Raw genomic sequence first — 15,497 nt, 5'->3', positions numbered from 1 at the left:
TAAACCCATCACTGCACACACAACAAAAGTAAGGATGTAAAAAAAAAGCACCCGATTCTTTCCACAGGTAACTCGACGCACGTATCACGAGCTCAGCGAATCAACATCGAACGGACGAATCGGCGCACCGCTGCACCACTCCCACTCCCCCTCCGTAACGCGCCAGCGAATTCGACGAGGGTACCAACGGCCGCAGGATGAGCCTCCACACACCGCGAACGTCGCTCGACGAGTACACGTGGCGTGCGGGCCTTTGTGGGGAAAGGGAAGGACCTGCGGCGTTGACACTGAGCTGCGAGCGAGACTGCTGCTTCTGATGCTGCTTCATTTGTTGGGTTCCATCCAGGTCAATTGTATGTATGCATGTGTATGTACGTTGACCTTCTTTCGCACCGTACGTAGCCAACCGTGCTAATTGGAGGCACGGGGGAAGGACAACGAACTAAACACAATTAAAGCCCCCCCCCCCCCCCCACTTTCTATGATCGTTACACACTGTTACACTTGTAGTTTTTACCTCCCCCTGCCCCCCACCACGCCCCCCCCCTCTCCCCAAATACTTTCTCCAAAAGCATTCGCAGGTGTCGAAGAATGCAGGAGCCGCTGCTGCTGTTGTTATTCTGGGGCCATTCGCGGCAGCAGATCCGTCCCATCCCGCGGCTTCACCGTCTTGGAAAGTTTTAGCGACTCCGACGTACAATGGGGTACTTTGCTAATAAGTAAAAAGTATTCTGTGCTTCCAGAAATTATATATGTTTTTGAAGTCATTTATCGTACAATGATACAGTGGGGGTTTTTTTCTTCTTCCTTTTCTTCTATTTACATATTGCTGCTTCAGCCTAATGTGCCTCCGCATGTTCCGGTTCAAACAAAAGGAATATTCTCAGCGCAATACAAAGGGGGCCCCATGTGCACAACAGCGAGAGAGAAATTGTTATTATCGAGCTTCGCTGTTTGCTCAAGCACTGCTCTTCTAAGTTTCGAGCACTTCACATTAAACGACATCGCACCGTGTCGTGTCCTTCGAGCAGAATTCATCGGTCTCTGTTAAGGGTTAGAATGCATGACGGGCAAACAATTTTTGAAATGCTAATTGGGGCAATCCAGACGAGTGGCTCAGCAGAGTGAGCGAGCGGCTCACTCACTCTCAAGAGGTTGTGAACTCAAATCCTTGTGGGGGTGGGGGGGGTCACCCAGCCCAGCATCCCTCTGGGGGTCGATAAAATTCGGTACCACTTTGTGGGGAAGTCAACAGTGGGTTGTCCTGTGGATACCCACCTCTGTCATAGGAATGTGGAATGCCCACCGGTGCAGTAAACGCGGTATGAGCACCACTGCCTCAATGCTCAATAAGCAAGAAATAACTTTGGCTTTGTTTCCAATAATAACCAAATAAAAACTTCAGTTATATAAAACCCATACCTCTTACAAATGAATGCCACTTATGATTTTTTTTTAAGTGTGTGCGTCCGCTACTCTTGACATCAATAGAGCGGATAGAGTTCTACATTTATTAGATGCGCTTCGCGAATCAATGCCGGAGCGTAAGTCAGACTATTAAAAAAAAAGTTTTAACTAGATGACATTTAAAGCACCCAGCGGCAGCATAATAGATAGATTGGGTGTCCCTTCCTGTTATGTCTACATGTAATCTTTGCTTTTTTTCCGTTCGGCAAAACTCCAGATTGTTGATAGACTTCCTGCTTACACATTTCTCAAATAAGGGGGCCACCCAACGATTCCTGATTGCAACAACATCACCATCATCGCGTTAAGGAGGTTTTTTTTTAATTGGCCCGTCAGCTGTGCTCGGCATCTTAATTGTGCGCGAATCGCTAATTGATTCACATAATTAAACACTTTGAAAGCGTGTTTTTGATTTTGGGTTTTTTTTTGGGGGGGAGGGGTTATTGAGTAAGTTAAACAACAGCCGCAGCTGTCAACATTTTATAGGAACGTTAAACCGAGCGCGACTAATCTTCGCGCCGTGCTGAGACACGGCGAAAGGGAGAAGACGGGGAGGGAAAAGTGCTCATCGAGGCTGCCCTAAATAAAAAAAATGGTGGAGAATCGCCGGTTAGTTGTTTTAACACAGCAAAAAATGTAAAGCCCACAGATGCAAAGATAAGAAAACCAGATGGCCGTTAGCTGTTATCTTTGGCTGCGACGATGGGCCCAGGCCGTGTGAAGACCGTGCAAGCCTCTCCCGTTACACACACACACATTAAACTTGCATTACGCCGATCATTACCGACACAGACATCAGGTGTGCGTGCCGCCTCTGCGCGAGCAGACGCGTACAGCTGTCAAGCCCGCAGACGTAATTGCAGAGCGGAAACTTACTAGCCCCCCCCATCCACCGCCGCCACCCCAACCTTTTCAGTTCGATACTATGTTCAAGCTACTGAGTTTAATGGGCCACGTTCCAAAACATACAACTCTCCCAGCGGTCGACATTGAGTATTTTATGCCATGAAGCCACCCCTGGACCGCCCCCACCCCCTCCCCAGCTTTCATTGTGCTGAGAATTAGACCCGCAAAGACCATTACTCATCGCTCAAGGTTGTCACAGCAAAGCAGGTTGAATATGATACAAGTAAGTGCGCTGAATAGACGCATGCACAAGGGTGGTGAGTTTTTAAGTTATTCTGTTTTTGTCCCTTCTTTTTAAAATCCTAGTTTTATCCCAACCGCGCTATCAGTGTCATGTGCAAGAAAGAATGAGGGTGCATTCGGAGCTCTTGTGATGCTCGAGAAATGGTCTGGCGGAAGTAATCTCGTAGAACTACTTCTGAGAACTCTCAAAGTGAATTAATATTTATGAAGGCGGCGGACTTTTCCCACATACACACACACACCCTGTTACGTACAATTATTCACAGTATTTTTTTGTTACATTCAATTTTTATATCCATGCAGCTCATGTATAAATGGCAGCCCGCAATAGCCCGCATTTAATGGAATGGCTGAGACTAACAATCATAATACCCAATTTTAATCATTGTGCCGCTGCCTAAATTCATGCCCAGGATATCTCTGTGGCAATTGTCTCAGTTGCTGTTTCACCCGTGCCACCTGGCTACATTTGTAAAAGCTCATTCATGAGGAATTGTAACTGTCCTTATCAGAGGCGATTGCAGTGAATTTGATCTTATCGTCTCTAACCTATCGAAAGGCTAACATTTAGATGGATAGTATTGTAAATTTAATATTATAGGACAGGATACAAATATTATAGCGAAGCCCAATATCGCAGAGAGTGGAGAGCAGTTTCACCATCGAGGTCACTAAAACTCGGTAATGAGCAGAACGACAGAGAGAGAGAGAAGTCGTAGGCTTTCGCTTCCGATATTATCCATAATAAAGGGTTTTTTTTGGGGCGATTTGCCAAAATTGTACAATTCTAGCAAATTTCCTGCTGAAACCGGTTGTTACCATCTGCGAAACAATCGTAGTCAAAATGTAAATGTTGTGGGTTTTACTCTCCAACACATCGTTGTGCTGAAATACTTACTAATTGGCACGTTTTGTTTACATGACAAACCTTACTAATTGGCTGTATCGGGTGGTGGTGTGTTAACGACACATTTATATTGACGCGATCTAACCAAAATAAAAACTTTATTAGAGAGAGAACTCATTATTGGGAGCAGTGGTTTAGTGGTGCACGCACTGCACGCTGAATTTGGTTGTGTTCAATACCTGGCCATGGTTAACATGAGTGGTGAGTGATACCAGAACCTCCTTCGCCTTTTCATCCTTCACCAACTCACACCGACTCCATAACTAGCATGGAATAGGGAGACTTTCATCCAGCAGCGTAGTACCAAGGGGCTGTATATTATCATTTTTATTATTATTCGTGTGGAAGGGTATGAAAATTTCCACACGGTGATAAGCCACTTCGTTGAGCTATCATTTGTATAGCTCAGTGAGCCTTACCTGGTAAAATAACAAATAGTTTAGTTTTGTTCATTATTTCCAAACACAGCAATGATCTGTTTATCGATATGACAATTTCTTTTATATTTTAAAGACTGACATTCATTGCAAAATACTGGCACTGATTCACACAGAATAACGTTGCATTGACCAGATCACCCGCCAGACCCATCAGAGATAAGAAGTTAACCAGAGTTGAGCCTGGATAGTGCTTGGTTAGATGGGCGACTGCCATGCAGAGACTAAGTTGCTATAGGCTGCTGGAGGGCTACGGTGTGTGCGACAGAGGTAAGTGAAGAAAAATCTGTCGTTGTACTGCACTTCTATGCTCCCGCATGCCCCCCGAATTCTACAACCGGCACTAAGCAGCATGGTGAAATTGATCGCATAACCTCGACTACACACAGGGCACGGGGGGGAAGTCATCATCTGGCAGTGAATTGATGAAATGGCAGCCCCTGTACACATGTTACAAGTTCGATTTTATACAGATGTTAAGACGTTTATCTTTTTCTTTGTATATATAAAAAAAAACATCCACATGTGCTGCTTGCGTTGGTGCGGAGCAGTTGGTGAGTCCTGCTCACTATAAAATATAAATCCTTTGTTGGCGCGCGCGTGCGTGCGAGCGTGGGGAGCGGTGGCGCAGCGGTTCGCGCTACGCTGCGCTACGAACCCGGCAACCCGAGTTCGATTCCCGCTCACGGCCAACACCAGTGACGATCATCTGAATCGGTTCTGGACCTCCCGTAGGTCGACTCAGCCACAAATGAGTACCCGGTGCGATGAGTGAACATCGCTACCGGGGAGACAAAGGCTATACGGAAGGGGACCTTTGTCTTGTGCGTGCGCGTGCGTGCGTGCGTCGTGGTGAATGTGCCGTGGGCTTGCGAGCGGCATCGCTCGTTAAAATATTAACTCAGCGCTCGAGTTCAGGGGCTTCCTGGGGTGGCGCGGAAGCAGCGCTCCGTTCCCGGAGCAGAGTTTGCGAGCGCGGAACGGGAACAGCTGTCGCGCACAAAATCGGCAACAACGTCTCGACCGCACAAACACGAGGAAACCGGATGATCTTCGCGACGACGACAACCGTGATGATGATGATGATGACAAACGTGTTCCATCAGGTACATCTGTTCATGAAAACACCTTTCTCTTGTAACATATAAAGGGGGCTCTCTTTTTATAAATGTATTGCACGTGTCGAGTACTTTTACTCACTTTCATTGCCATCATCATCAGCCATGGGCGATCCACTGCTGGATGAACGCCTTCCCCAAGCCATCGCAACTCACACGGTGTAATAATTAACTCAGCACCTGCATGCGAGCTGATTTCATCGCTACATCTCCGCGCTGGACTCACAGGCGCGTTCCTTCCTGGAGGCGCCATTCCATTGTCAGTCTCGACCACCGGCCATCATCCCCATCTCGCTTTTCTTAACAGCCAAGACGACGTCTCTACCTACAAGCATCACAATTTCAAATTGGGCTTCATTCCTACTCTGCCAGCATCACAGGCAACGTGCCCATCCTCACCATCACACTCAGAAGAATATTCGATCCCCCCCCCACCGACACACTCTGTCCTTCCTGCTCTTCCGCGGTGAAACACGAAGTGTTTATATTTCGTGTCTGTTCCCTGCCGTAGTCGCGAGCACCTTGCGTCTTTTGTCGGCCGCGCGAGGAGACGGGCCACGACGGTGAATATACGATCGGGCGAGCCGCTCCCAGAGACAGTGGGAGCCTGACCGGGAGAGCCCTGATCCATGAGGCTCTCCCGTGCGTAGCGATGTCAATTTATTTATTTCTTTACCCACGAGAAAGAAATCCACCTGGAACATCCCTCAGTATGGAACCACCTTGTGTTCCAGGCTGCCGCCCATGGTGTCGGATTGACGCACGCATAGCAATCACGCATGCAAACATTATAAAGAGTACCCCTTACACAGGATGCACTTGTACAACACAGCATAAACACGCCCGGCAAAACGCACAAAAGAAACAGGTAACACTAAATAAGTGTTTTTTTGGTTATTTCGGTAAAGTCACGTAGAAGGGAAACAATAAAATAATAAAAATATAAAACAGAGAATTTTATTGTTTTATGTTTTTATTATTTGATTGTTTCCCTTCTACGTGACTTTACCGAAAGAACCAAGAATATGAATCCCTGCAGTCACGAAAGCTTTAAATCAAAAACTAAATAAGTGCTTAAATAATTTTCATGACGCGCCAGCCGCCCGCTTCGTACAGAACGCACTCCGGCCGTGACGATGGCTGTGACCGAGTCTGGAGAGAGCGTCGGCAAAAGCGGCCTGGTGATGCCGAAACTCTTGCCGTCGGTCACGGTCACCGCATCGCGCGCTTCCAGGTGCGCTTCCGCGACCGTCTGGAACGCTCTCTTCCTTCCGATGTTAGGAAGTCACTGGAGCTTTGCTACTTTGGCGTCATTCAGAGATGGAAACGAATTTCTTTCGAACCGATTTTTGGGCGTATTTCGTTGTCCTTCACCCGCATCTCCGACGAGCACGGCTTGGCTACGTCACAGTACCAATCGTGGCCACGTGCTTTTGCGACGTCATCGTTCACAGCAGCACGTGCCTGCGGCACCCAAGTGGAGCATCGCCACTGTGTGGTCGAGGCTCTGCGAGGAGCACTGAAGCTCTTTTGAGGCATTGGGATAAGAATCCTTTGTGTGTGTTTAACTGTAGTAATAGGTTTTTACCCTTTCAACTGGTACAAAAACTGACACCTTTATACAAGGCATCATGTTTGCAATAACCACAACACAAGCAGTCAAAATGCAAACAAAAAGAAACAACTCTGATGATGATAATGATATGCACTGTCCTTGAAGTTGATTGGTCCACACCCGAGACAGCTTTTCTTAGAGCCTAGTCTCCATTGATGTTGGACCAGATGACGCCAAAAAGGCATATAAAGGTATCAGTTTTTGTACCAGTTGAAAGGGTAAAAACCTATTACTATATTTTGCCACTGGTAAAGGAGGTCTCATAGTGTGTTTAACTGTGTTTAATTAAGAAATATGAAATGTTTTTGGATGCGGGAAACATGTGGATGCAGCGGATTTTATATACGTAAGCACTCGATACGAAAACAACAAGACAACACTAGATGCTTAATAACGTTACGATTTGTCCACCTCACGATTCTACGATCGCTCATGATGCAACGACGTTTTTAGGAGTCGGGGGGAGTCCACGATTTGATTCCAAAATCGATTAATTTTTATATGAATACACAAATATCTATAAATATTGCAATGGGCGTGACTGCAGGTTTACAACGAAACAAAATAAATGGATTCTTACCCCGTGCGATTCCAAGCGCGGATCAAGACTGTTATTGTGCAACTTGGCATTCGAGTCTATCGAGAGCGGACGTCGGTCTCTGAAGGAGCGCTTGGGCACGTAAGAAACTGATCTTGAGTCGGTGAATCGACGCGTCCTTGTCACGCGTCCGCCAAGCGCGCGCTCGCAGATCGCCGCCGTCGCGAGCGGAGCAAAAGTGACAAACGCAGAGCACGTTCACGCAGCCCAGTCGGCCGAGGCCTTCCAGAAGCCGAGCCAGAGACGGCTGTTGCGTTTGGACCCGATTTTTGCCAAATTTCCAGAAACAAACAAATGATTGTGGAAGCTTTAGCCGCGTGCTGAACGCCAGCCCAAACAAGCCAAAGGTAGGTGTCAACTTAAACAAGTGAACGGCAAAAACGTCGCCGAAGCTATTGGCTCAGTGAGGGTTCGGACTTAAATTCACGTCGCTCCCACGCACGCCACGCGGACGCCGAGAAATGGGCCCAAATCAAATCACGCAGCTCGTGATGTTCTCGCCAAAAAAATTTACGTAGATAAATAACAAATAATACGCATGAAACCCCTGTTTTTTCACGTGAGTGAAAACAAACTGGATTATTGCAACCACATTGACTCAAACGTTCGACAAAAATAAACGCCCATTTATCCTCCTCCTTTCGGTAGGTTATAGTTTACCGCATTCTCATAAATAAATCGTTTTAAATTAAGTTTTGCATTAGTGGTCGAGTCAAATTGGTGGCAGTAATTCCGTTTATTATTCTTTCGGCCAAAAAGAGCTATTGTTAAACATCTCAGTTCAAGGCTTAAACGGTTCGTTCAGTAGCCGTCTCTAGAAGCCGAAGCACACAGGGGTTGTGTTTACACCATGACCTACGGTCTTCCCACAATGCACCTTGGGAACCTTGAACAATTCTCACCAAAAAAAAATACTCATTTTGAGTTACATGCATTGTTATTACGCAGTGCTCAATGTGTAAAGCCAACACATATCTGGGAGGCTCAACTGAGACACGTGCCTTCTTCAAGCCCTGCCCAGTTTTACATTGCCACACCCACTCAACCACTAGCTCTGCCAGAGAGGATCTGTTGGCCTACTCGTGTCTGCTAACAAAGCTGGCTAGTCAGGTAGCCCCCAACCCTTTGGCCCGGATCACGATTGAAGGCAAAAAAAAAAAGGAGGAACAAAATTCCGGACAGAAAGGTAGATAAATAAACAGCAGCTACGAAAGATAAACAGACGTTAGAAGAGATACACGAGTGTGTGTGTGTGTATGGGAGCGGTAGTGTAGCGGTTAACGCACTGCGCTACGAACATAGAAACCCGAGTTTGATTCCCGCTCACGGCCAACATCAATGACGATTATCTAAACTGGTACTGGGCCTTCCCTAGGTCGACTCAGCCTCAAATGAGTACCTTGTGCGGTGCATGAAAACATCACCACTAGGGAGACAAAGGTGGCTAGGTATGGTACTGGCAACCCACCCCTAATGTGCCGTTCTGGCCTTCATAGGTGCACGCTAATAGTGCTTGCCCCAACAGCCTGGTCAGGCTACATGGGGGATCTTTGTCTTTGTATAGACAGTTAGATAAATGGACATATAACAACAACCGCCATTCGCCTCTAAGTGGCGGTGACATCACCACGATACTTGTGCCAGGCTATGTACACCTTGAGGCCACGTGAAGTGTCGAACGCCCGCTGGCAGGAGGTCACGGGGCAGACCCAGATGCCACAGGTCGATGGACATATAGACAGATTGGCAGATAAACTGGCAGATGAATATGTGGGTAAATAGAGTGAGAGAAGCAGATAAGGAGATTTACAGAGGGTTAGACATATAGACACAGACAGGCAGATAACAATGTGAAGGCAGACAAACGGATAGACTCTTCTCACCTGTTGCTGCTGCTGCAGATGGACCAGGTCTGCAGTGCTCACCTCCGGGGCAGCTGTGAGGTCACAGCTCATCCTGCCCTCCAATTGGCCACCACTGCCATTGCTCGCTCCGTTCTGATTGGCCAGGCTACTCCCGGCGAGCTCCTTCAGGGCCTCCTGCATCATCATGGCTTGATGTCTGCACACACATAAAAACGAGACAAAAAAATCGTACATAACGCATACAGACAAAAACTAAGACACACACACAAACATACACACATGCACAAACGCGTGCAGACATACGCAGACACACACGTACAAAGACAAAGATCCCACGTATAGCTTTAACAGACTGTTGAGGCAAGTGCTGTTAGCAAGCACCTATGAAGGCTGGTGCGGCACACAAGGGGGTGGGTGGCCAACACCACGCCCGGTCACCTTTGTCTCCCTCGTGGTGATGTTTACACAACACAACAGGTACTCATTTAAGATAGAGTCGACCCAAGGGAAGCCCTGGACCAGTTCAGATAATTGTCACTGTTGGTTGTGAGCGGGAATCGAACACGAGTCGTCAGGTCCATAACGCGCTAATCACTGCACTACCGCTCCGACATACGCACACAGTGACATGCACACAAACACCCGCACACACTGAAACACGCACAAGCACACACGTAGACACACATACATGGTCACGACACATACGCGCGCATGCCCACGCATGCACGAAGACAGAGACTACCCCATATAGCCGTTAACAAATTGGTGGGGTAGGTAAAGTATCATTAGCGAGCATGCAGGCAGACGTACACACAAGTGTACACGCAGCGTCGAGATGATAATAACAATAACGAAAAAACGTTGCCGTTGTTTTAAACAAGCATTCTAAAGATGTGCATAAACACGTGGAAAATTGGTCTCTTTTCATGTGTTCGTTTTTGCTGCATCAAATTACGTATAATTTAAACAAAATGCAATGCACTAAGAAATAATATAATGATTGGGTGTTCCATTATAGAGGGGAACTGTGAACTGAATGCAATAAGCTGCTGGTAAAACTATGCTAAATTAGTTTCACCATATTCCGCTACTTATTATCACTTTTCCACCCCCCAAACCGTTGTTTGGGAGCTTTGGATTCAGGCTAGTTATTTGCTAGATTAATGTTGCGAGGGCCGAAAACAAATCTTATTCAAAAAATTAATGCTGGTAGCGACATGCGCTTGACAATTTCATCACCGTAATTAATAAGTGCCTGGGTCTCTGTTCGCTATGCAAATAACGGAGCGCCAGTGAATGGCACAAATAAAGGGGGGGGGGTGGTTGGGGGTCTGTTATCTTCAGAAATAACATGCGGCTGATTAAATGACAGCAAGTACGGGGGCAAGAGATGTGGTAATTGCTGCTTGAAATGTTAGGCACGTCCACCGCATTCTTGCGTCGCGAAAAAAATAATGCCGAAAATTGAAAGAACTGCGTTTCAGACTACACGTCGTTTTCGCCGGATTTGCATGACATGCGGCGGAGGCATTTTAATTAACCTAGCCACGTCCGAAAGAAAAAAAGAGGGATTCACATTCAGAATTAAGTCAACCAAAATACATCACCGTGTTTTTTTTTAAATTGCTTAATACAAGTACTGAAAGCTCTGTTTAAGCAGAATGTCATTTGTCATTTGAATTGTCCCAATGAGTTCATGTCTGCATTCTGATTTAATTCTATCATTGCAATTTTTTTTATTTTATACTTTTATTAGGCATGCAGCAGATAAGAATAAAATCTGACATTTAAAATTACAGATGTAATTAGTGTACACTCCAAGAAATGCAGTGCCATTGTAATTTTGGCAAGTAAAAATAATATATTCATTTTCATACTGCGGCTTCTGGCGTGGCAAATATTCACCAAGTCCATTTCAAGAAACAAACCCGGCACGGATTTCGTGCTGCCCGCATAAACGGTCATTACAAAGGCACGGATGTACATTTACACTTGGCATTCCCACTCCTTCAATACGCTTAAATGTTTATTTGCATCATTTACCCATTTATTCAAGAGCCACAGTCGCAGCCCGCATGATATTGTTCAAATTTGAAAGTGGCTTGGAAAGCTCACGATCAGAATTAATGACAGGCTCACGGGGTAAACGGCTCCACTGCCGAGTGCATGTGGCCGTGAAACCGAACGAACGAGGGGGGGGGGGGGCACGCAGCTCTCTGGCGAACGTGCGATGCATTTCAGCAGCCAGGCCCTACGCCGGCTCTTCGGTGACGGGCCGCACACCATCACCGTGGGCCCCACGACACCGATGCGAGTTTACGAGCCGACGTCGAGTGCGAATTGGTGGAGAAAAAACCGCGTGCGGCGCGTCGAAGCGTCGTTACCCGAGCGCGATCCGCCACCGCGGGGGAGGAGGGTTTTGTTCCCCGTGGCGGCGACGGCAGGTGGACGTCGCCGCACCGACGCTATCGTCCCAAATCAAGCACGGGGCAGATGAAGCTCCGTGCCCTTTCAAATGGCAATCGCCAGGGTGGGATGGCGGTTTGGTGCACGCGGGTCTCTTCCCGACCCTCACCACCCCCCAAAGACTTGCCCCCCCCCCCCCCCCATACTATAATGAGCACTGGAGTTCATTGTCAAGACATCACGCATGGGTTTTTTTCGTTCACGCGGTAATAGCGGCCGACGATCCACGCCTGTGGGTGAACTCGCGCCCGTGCCGCTTCAATGTTCGGCCCCCCTCTCCCTACCCCAGATCGAGGCGAAAAGTCTTCACGCCAACGACGATCCCGACGACGATCGCACGCAGCGGCAGCGACCACGAGGGGCAATGAGCAGGGATGGAGCGCTGCGGCGAGCAGGGAATGCGCCAGACATCGTCCTTTAAGGGGCAATGAATAGAGGACCCCTTTGTCCTCGTCGTGCACAAAAAAAACAAACACTGGACAAAGTGAGTCAAGGGAGTTTTGTTTTGAAGACAAATACAGCTGGACAGTAAGACATTGCAAATGCAGCCATTGGCAAGCCCCAAACAAACACACTACCCATCAGCTCCTGTTAATGTATAAACTAGGACAAACAAACAACCATCTGTGAGCATGCTTCCCTATCACAGGTACACAAAACTCTAAACCCGTAAAAGCAAAAACAATGAGAAGGGTGGTAGGGGTTGCGGCTACGGGCTCCGGGAGAGGGGGCCGGTTGCTCAGCACGTGTGTTTGATGTGCTTTGTTTGCCGAAGGAACCCAAGACCAAGCCTCATCTTCTTGGCAAACAACCATTGTTTACAGGTTAATGGATGTGCCTCTTCAAAAGCGAGCGGCCGTTGCAAATAGAAGCAAGAAACAGTAAAGAATGCATTTCGACGTAAAAGCAGAAAGCTAATTTCGCCCGTGGCCCTTTCAGTAGGAAACGTTAACACGAAACGCGTAATTACTGCAGACGTGTGAACTTTTATTAATTATTTTGAGCGACAGACACTCACTTGGTACGAATATAACGGAGCCGTGGCCGCGTCGAGGCCAATCAGAAAGGGAGTGGCAGCCCAAAGGAGGGAACAGCTGTGGGAGGCCTTCATCCAGCAGTGGATAGAACACGACTACTGACGACTACGGCTGCAAACTATATAGGATTTATGATTGTCACAGTGGTCACAATAAAACATCTTTCATGTGAAGACTGCCCCCTACAATGCTGTTGGCCAGTATTTATCGTTGCGTTACCGATACATTCCTTACAATTTATACAAAATGCCACATCCAATTTGTATTTTCCAAAGGGTGGATATTTCTTTGAATTGCATTTGTTATAGAGTAGAATCATTAATACATTTAATAATTAAAATGTATAAATTTACGTATAATTATTTTTCAATTGCATTACTTACGCCATTTGTTAAAGTACAGGACATTATTTTAACCGTTAATTGTTTTAAATGCCATTCTGTATTATGATAGCATTCAAACACCGCTAACTATGATAATCAATAAATTTACACTCATTATGAATGTTTAATATTCAGTCTTCTATCCTCTGTCGGGAGCATAAACCGCCACGCAAACTCCGGTCATCCCTCGCAGCGGCTTTTGGCTAAGCCATCGAACAAAGACGTTGACCGCATCGCGCGCTTTCAGATGCGCTTCTGCGGCCGTCTGGAACGCTCTTCCTTCCGATATTAGGAAGCCACTGGAGCTATTACTTCAGCACATCGGTGTGATGTAAATGTTTTGGGTTTACTCGCCATCACACCGATATACTGGCACGTGTTGTTGACGTGAACAACCTTATTAATTGGCTGCGTCGGTGGTGGTGGGTTTAACGACACACTCATATTCACACGGATGTATCCCAAAAAAAACGTCATTATGAACCCTTAAGAATCTCTTTTCAAGAGGGTCCCGCCTAAGACGCCGCCAGTCCAATGCCCCTGTACCATTCCCCATTCCCCTGCAATGTGCAATGGTTGGGGTGAGATTGGTAAAACTGAAGATTCGTTAATTCATTTTGCTCTCCGCAACACGAATGGGTCAGCGCAAACATCTATGTTGAGAGTGGCGGTGGGAGGGAACTGTGGGGGGCTGACAGTATACTTTTGCATCCCCCACCAAAAACATCCCTGTGGACTGGAATGTAGGAGCCAATTGACTTAATTTAAGCCAATTGCCCTAATTGAAATTTATTGGCCTCCAACGTTATTGATTATCATCATGTTCCACGATTTATCCACTGCTGGACGAAGGCTCCCCCCCCCGCCGCCAGCCCTCGTGGTCTCATGATGAAGCAAATCGATCTCCAGCTCATGCGCGCGAGCTGATTTCGTCGTTCAAACTCCGCGATTGTTCGAGTGATCGCCCCATAAAGTTCAGCACAGCGTCGCTCGGTGCAGAAGCAGTGCGGCCACGTAATCCGCAGTGAAGATTCCAACACGTACCAGCTACGCGTGTGACCAATATGCCACGTGTCTTATCCCGTCGGCTACGGCTCCTGCGCAGGGTCAAACCGCTGCTGTATACCCTCTGCCTTTTAGATGCACGTTGCCGGGTGCTCTGCCTCTCACCCGAGAACCAGATATAGATCAGCACGGCTTGGCAGAGGTGAAGAAGCCAGAATGCTTGGTGACAATGTTATGGACGAGGGTCGGGGGTCAAAACACAAGCGGAGAGGTCACACGCGTGTGGATTAGAAGTTAAGCCGGCCTCAGTGGATTGATGCGGGAACGGATGAGCTGTGTTGCTGGTTGTGTGCCGGGTTAGAGGGATGCCACCCCTTAGTTACGAGAATGGAAAATGAGCCGGAACATATGACAGGAAGAGGAATGTATCTCAGAATACCGTAAGAGGGGAGAACTACGTGGGAACACGTTGACTGGAGTGTTGGATTATTGTGCAACTGACAAGAGCTGGGTTGGAGTGAGGTTTAATGTGCCCCGGGAAGACTTCCAGGTTTCCCAGGACAGTGGGCAACGCGAGGTAGACCCCCACGGCGACGGTTCGTGAGAAGGGGGGCGCGGTGGGGGGGGGGACGCACGGAAAGCGACGAGGAGTTGGTCCGGCGCTCGCCACGAGGGTCAGGGCCGAAGGGTTACTTCGGCAGTGGCTCAGGGGTGAAGTGAGAAAAAAAATGTGAAAATGATGCAAAATAACTGGCAAAAAGTCCACCTCTCTGTGCAAAAAAAATAAAAGGAAGTTCTAAAAATCACGCATACGCATGGATTCCGTAACGCGTCGGCCTTCCTAAAGTATTTGATTGGCAGCACGGAAGCCAACGGCGGGAAGCTGTCAGGGAAAAATGCATTTGCGTGTAATTTGTAAATACAGTAGTCCTCTTTGCTGTGGGTTGTGTCTCCAAGTTTCTGGCAATTTTTGATCAATTCAGGCAGTTCTCTCTCTGGTTAGTCCGTCACAGCAGCAATACTTTACATCACGTGTTCGCTCACATTGGATCATGTTTATGAGGGTTATCGTGACCCTACGTCAGAGATGGAGAGACAGAGGGACGGACAGACGGGTGGACGGAGTATTCACACTTATGACCTTCGTTGAGATAACAACATACATTCTAATCCATCAGCCTTCGGGTCTTCCAGACCAAACTTTTCTCTTCAACCCGTGCATTACTACGTTCTTATCCTGTACTGTCAAACACACAACTGTGCTGCATGGCATTGTGGGACAGGTGAATTTCGGTCATCCTCGCAGCAGCAGCCTTTGGCTGGCCATCGAACAAAGACGGGCACCGCATCGCACGCGGTCAGATGCGCTTCTGCAGCCGTCTGGAACGCGCTTTCTTCCGACATTATGAAGCCACTGGAGCCATGGACTTTTAAGTAATCGACATTGAAA

General features: G+C 47.4%; 1 protein-coding gene across 7 annotated transcripts in view; it reads right to left on the bottom strand.

Annotated features, from left to right (window-relative positions):
- The window catches only part of LOC133349435 (forkhead box protein P1-like), a 267,516-nt gene that overhangs the window by 148,419 nt on the left and 103,600 nt on the right, over window positions 1–15,497 (bottom strand). For all 7 annotated transcript variants that reach the window (XM_061562858.1, XM_061562865.1, XM_061562859.1 and 4 more), the window contains one exon: window positions 9,175–9,352. In XM_061562858.1, the coding sequence (XP_061418842.1) occupies window positions 9,175–9,342 (168 nt within the window). In that variant the 5' untranslated portion in view covers window positions 9,343–9,352. The remainder of the gene's footprint in view (window positions 1–9,174; window positions 9,353–15,497) is intronic.

This window comes from Lethenteron reissneri, chromosome 30 (genome assembly GCF_015708825.2).
Source record: "Lethenteron reissneri isolate LAM-NWPU_2019-01 chromosome 30, ASM1570882v1, whole genome shotgun sequence".
Taxonomy (NCBI): domain Eukaryota; kingdom Metazoa; phylum Chordata; class Hyperoartia; order Petromyzontiformes; family Petromyzontidae; genus Lethenteron; species Lethenteron reissneri.
This window is presented reverse-complemented; position numbering and strand designations above follow the sequence as displayed.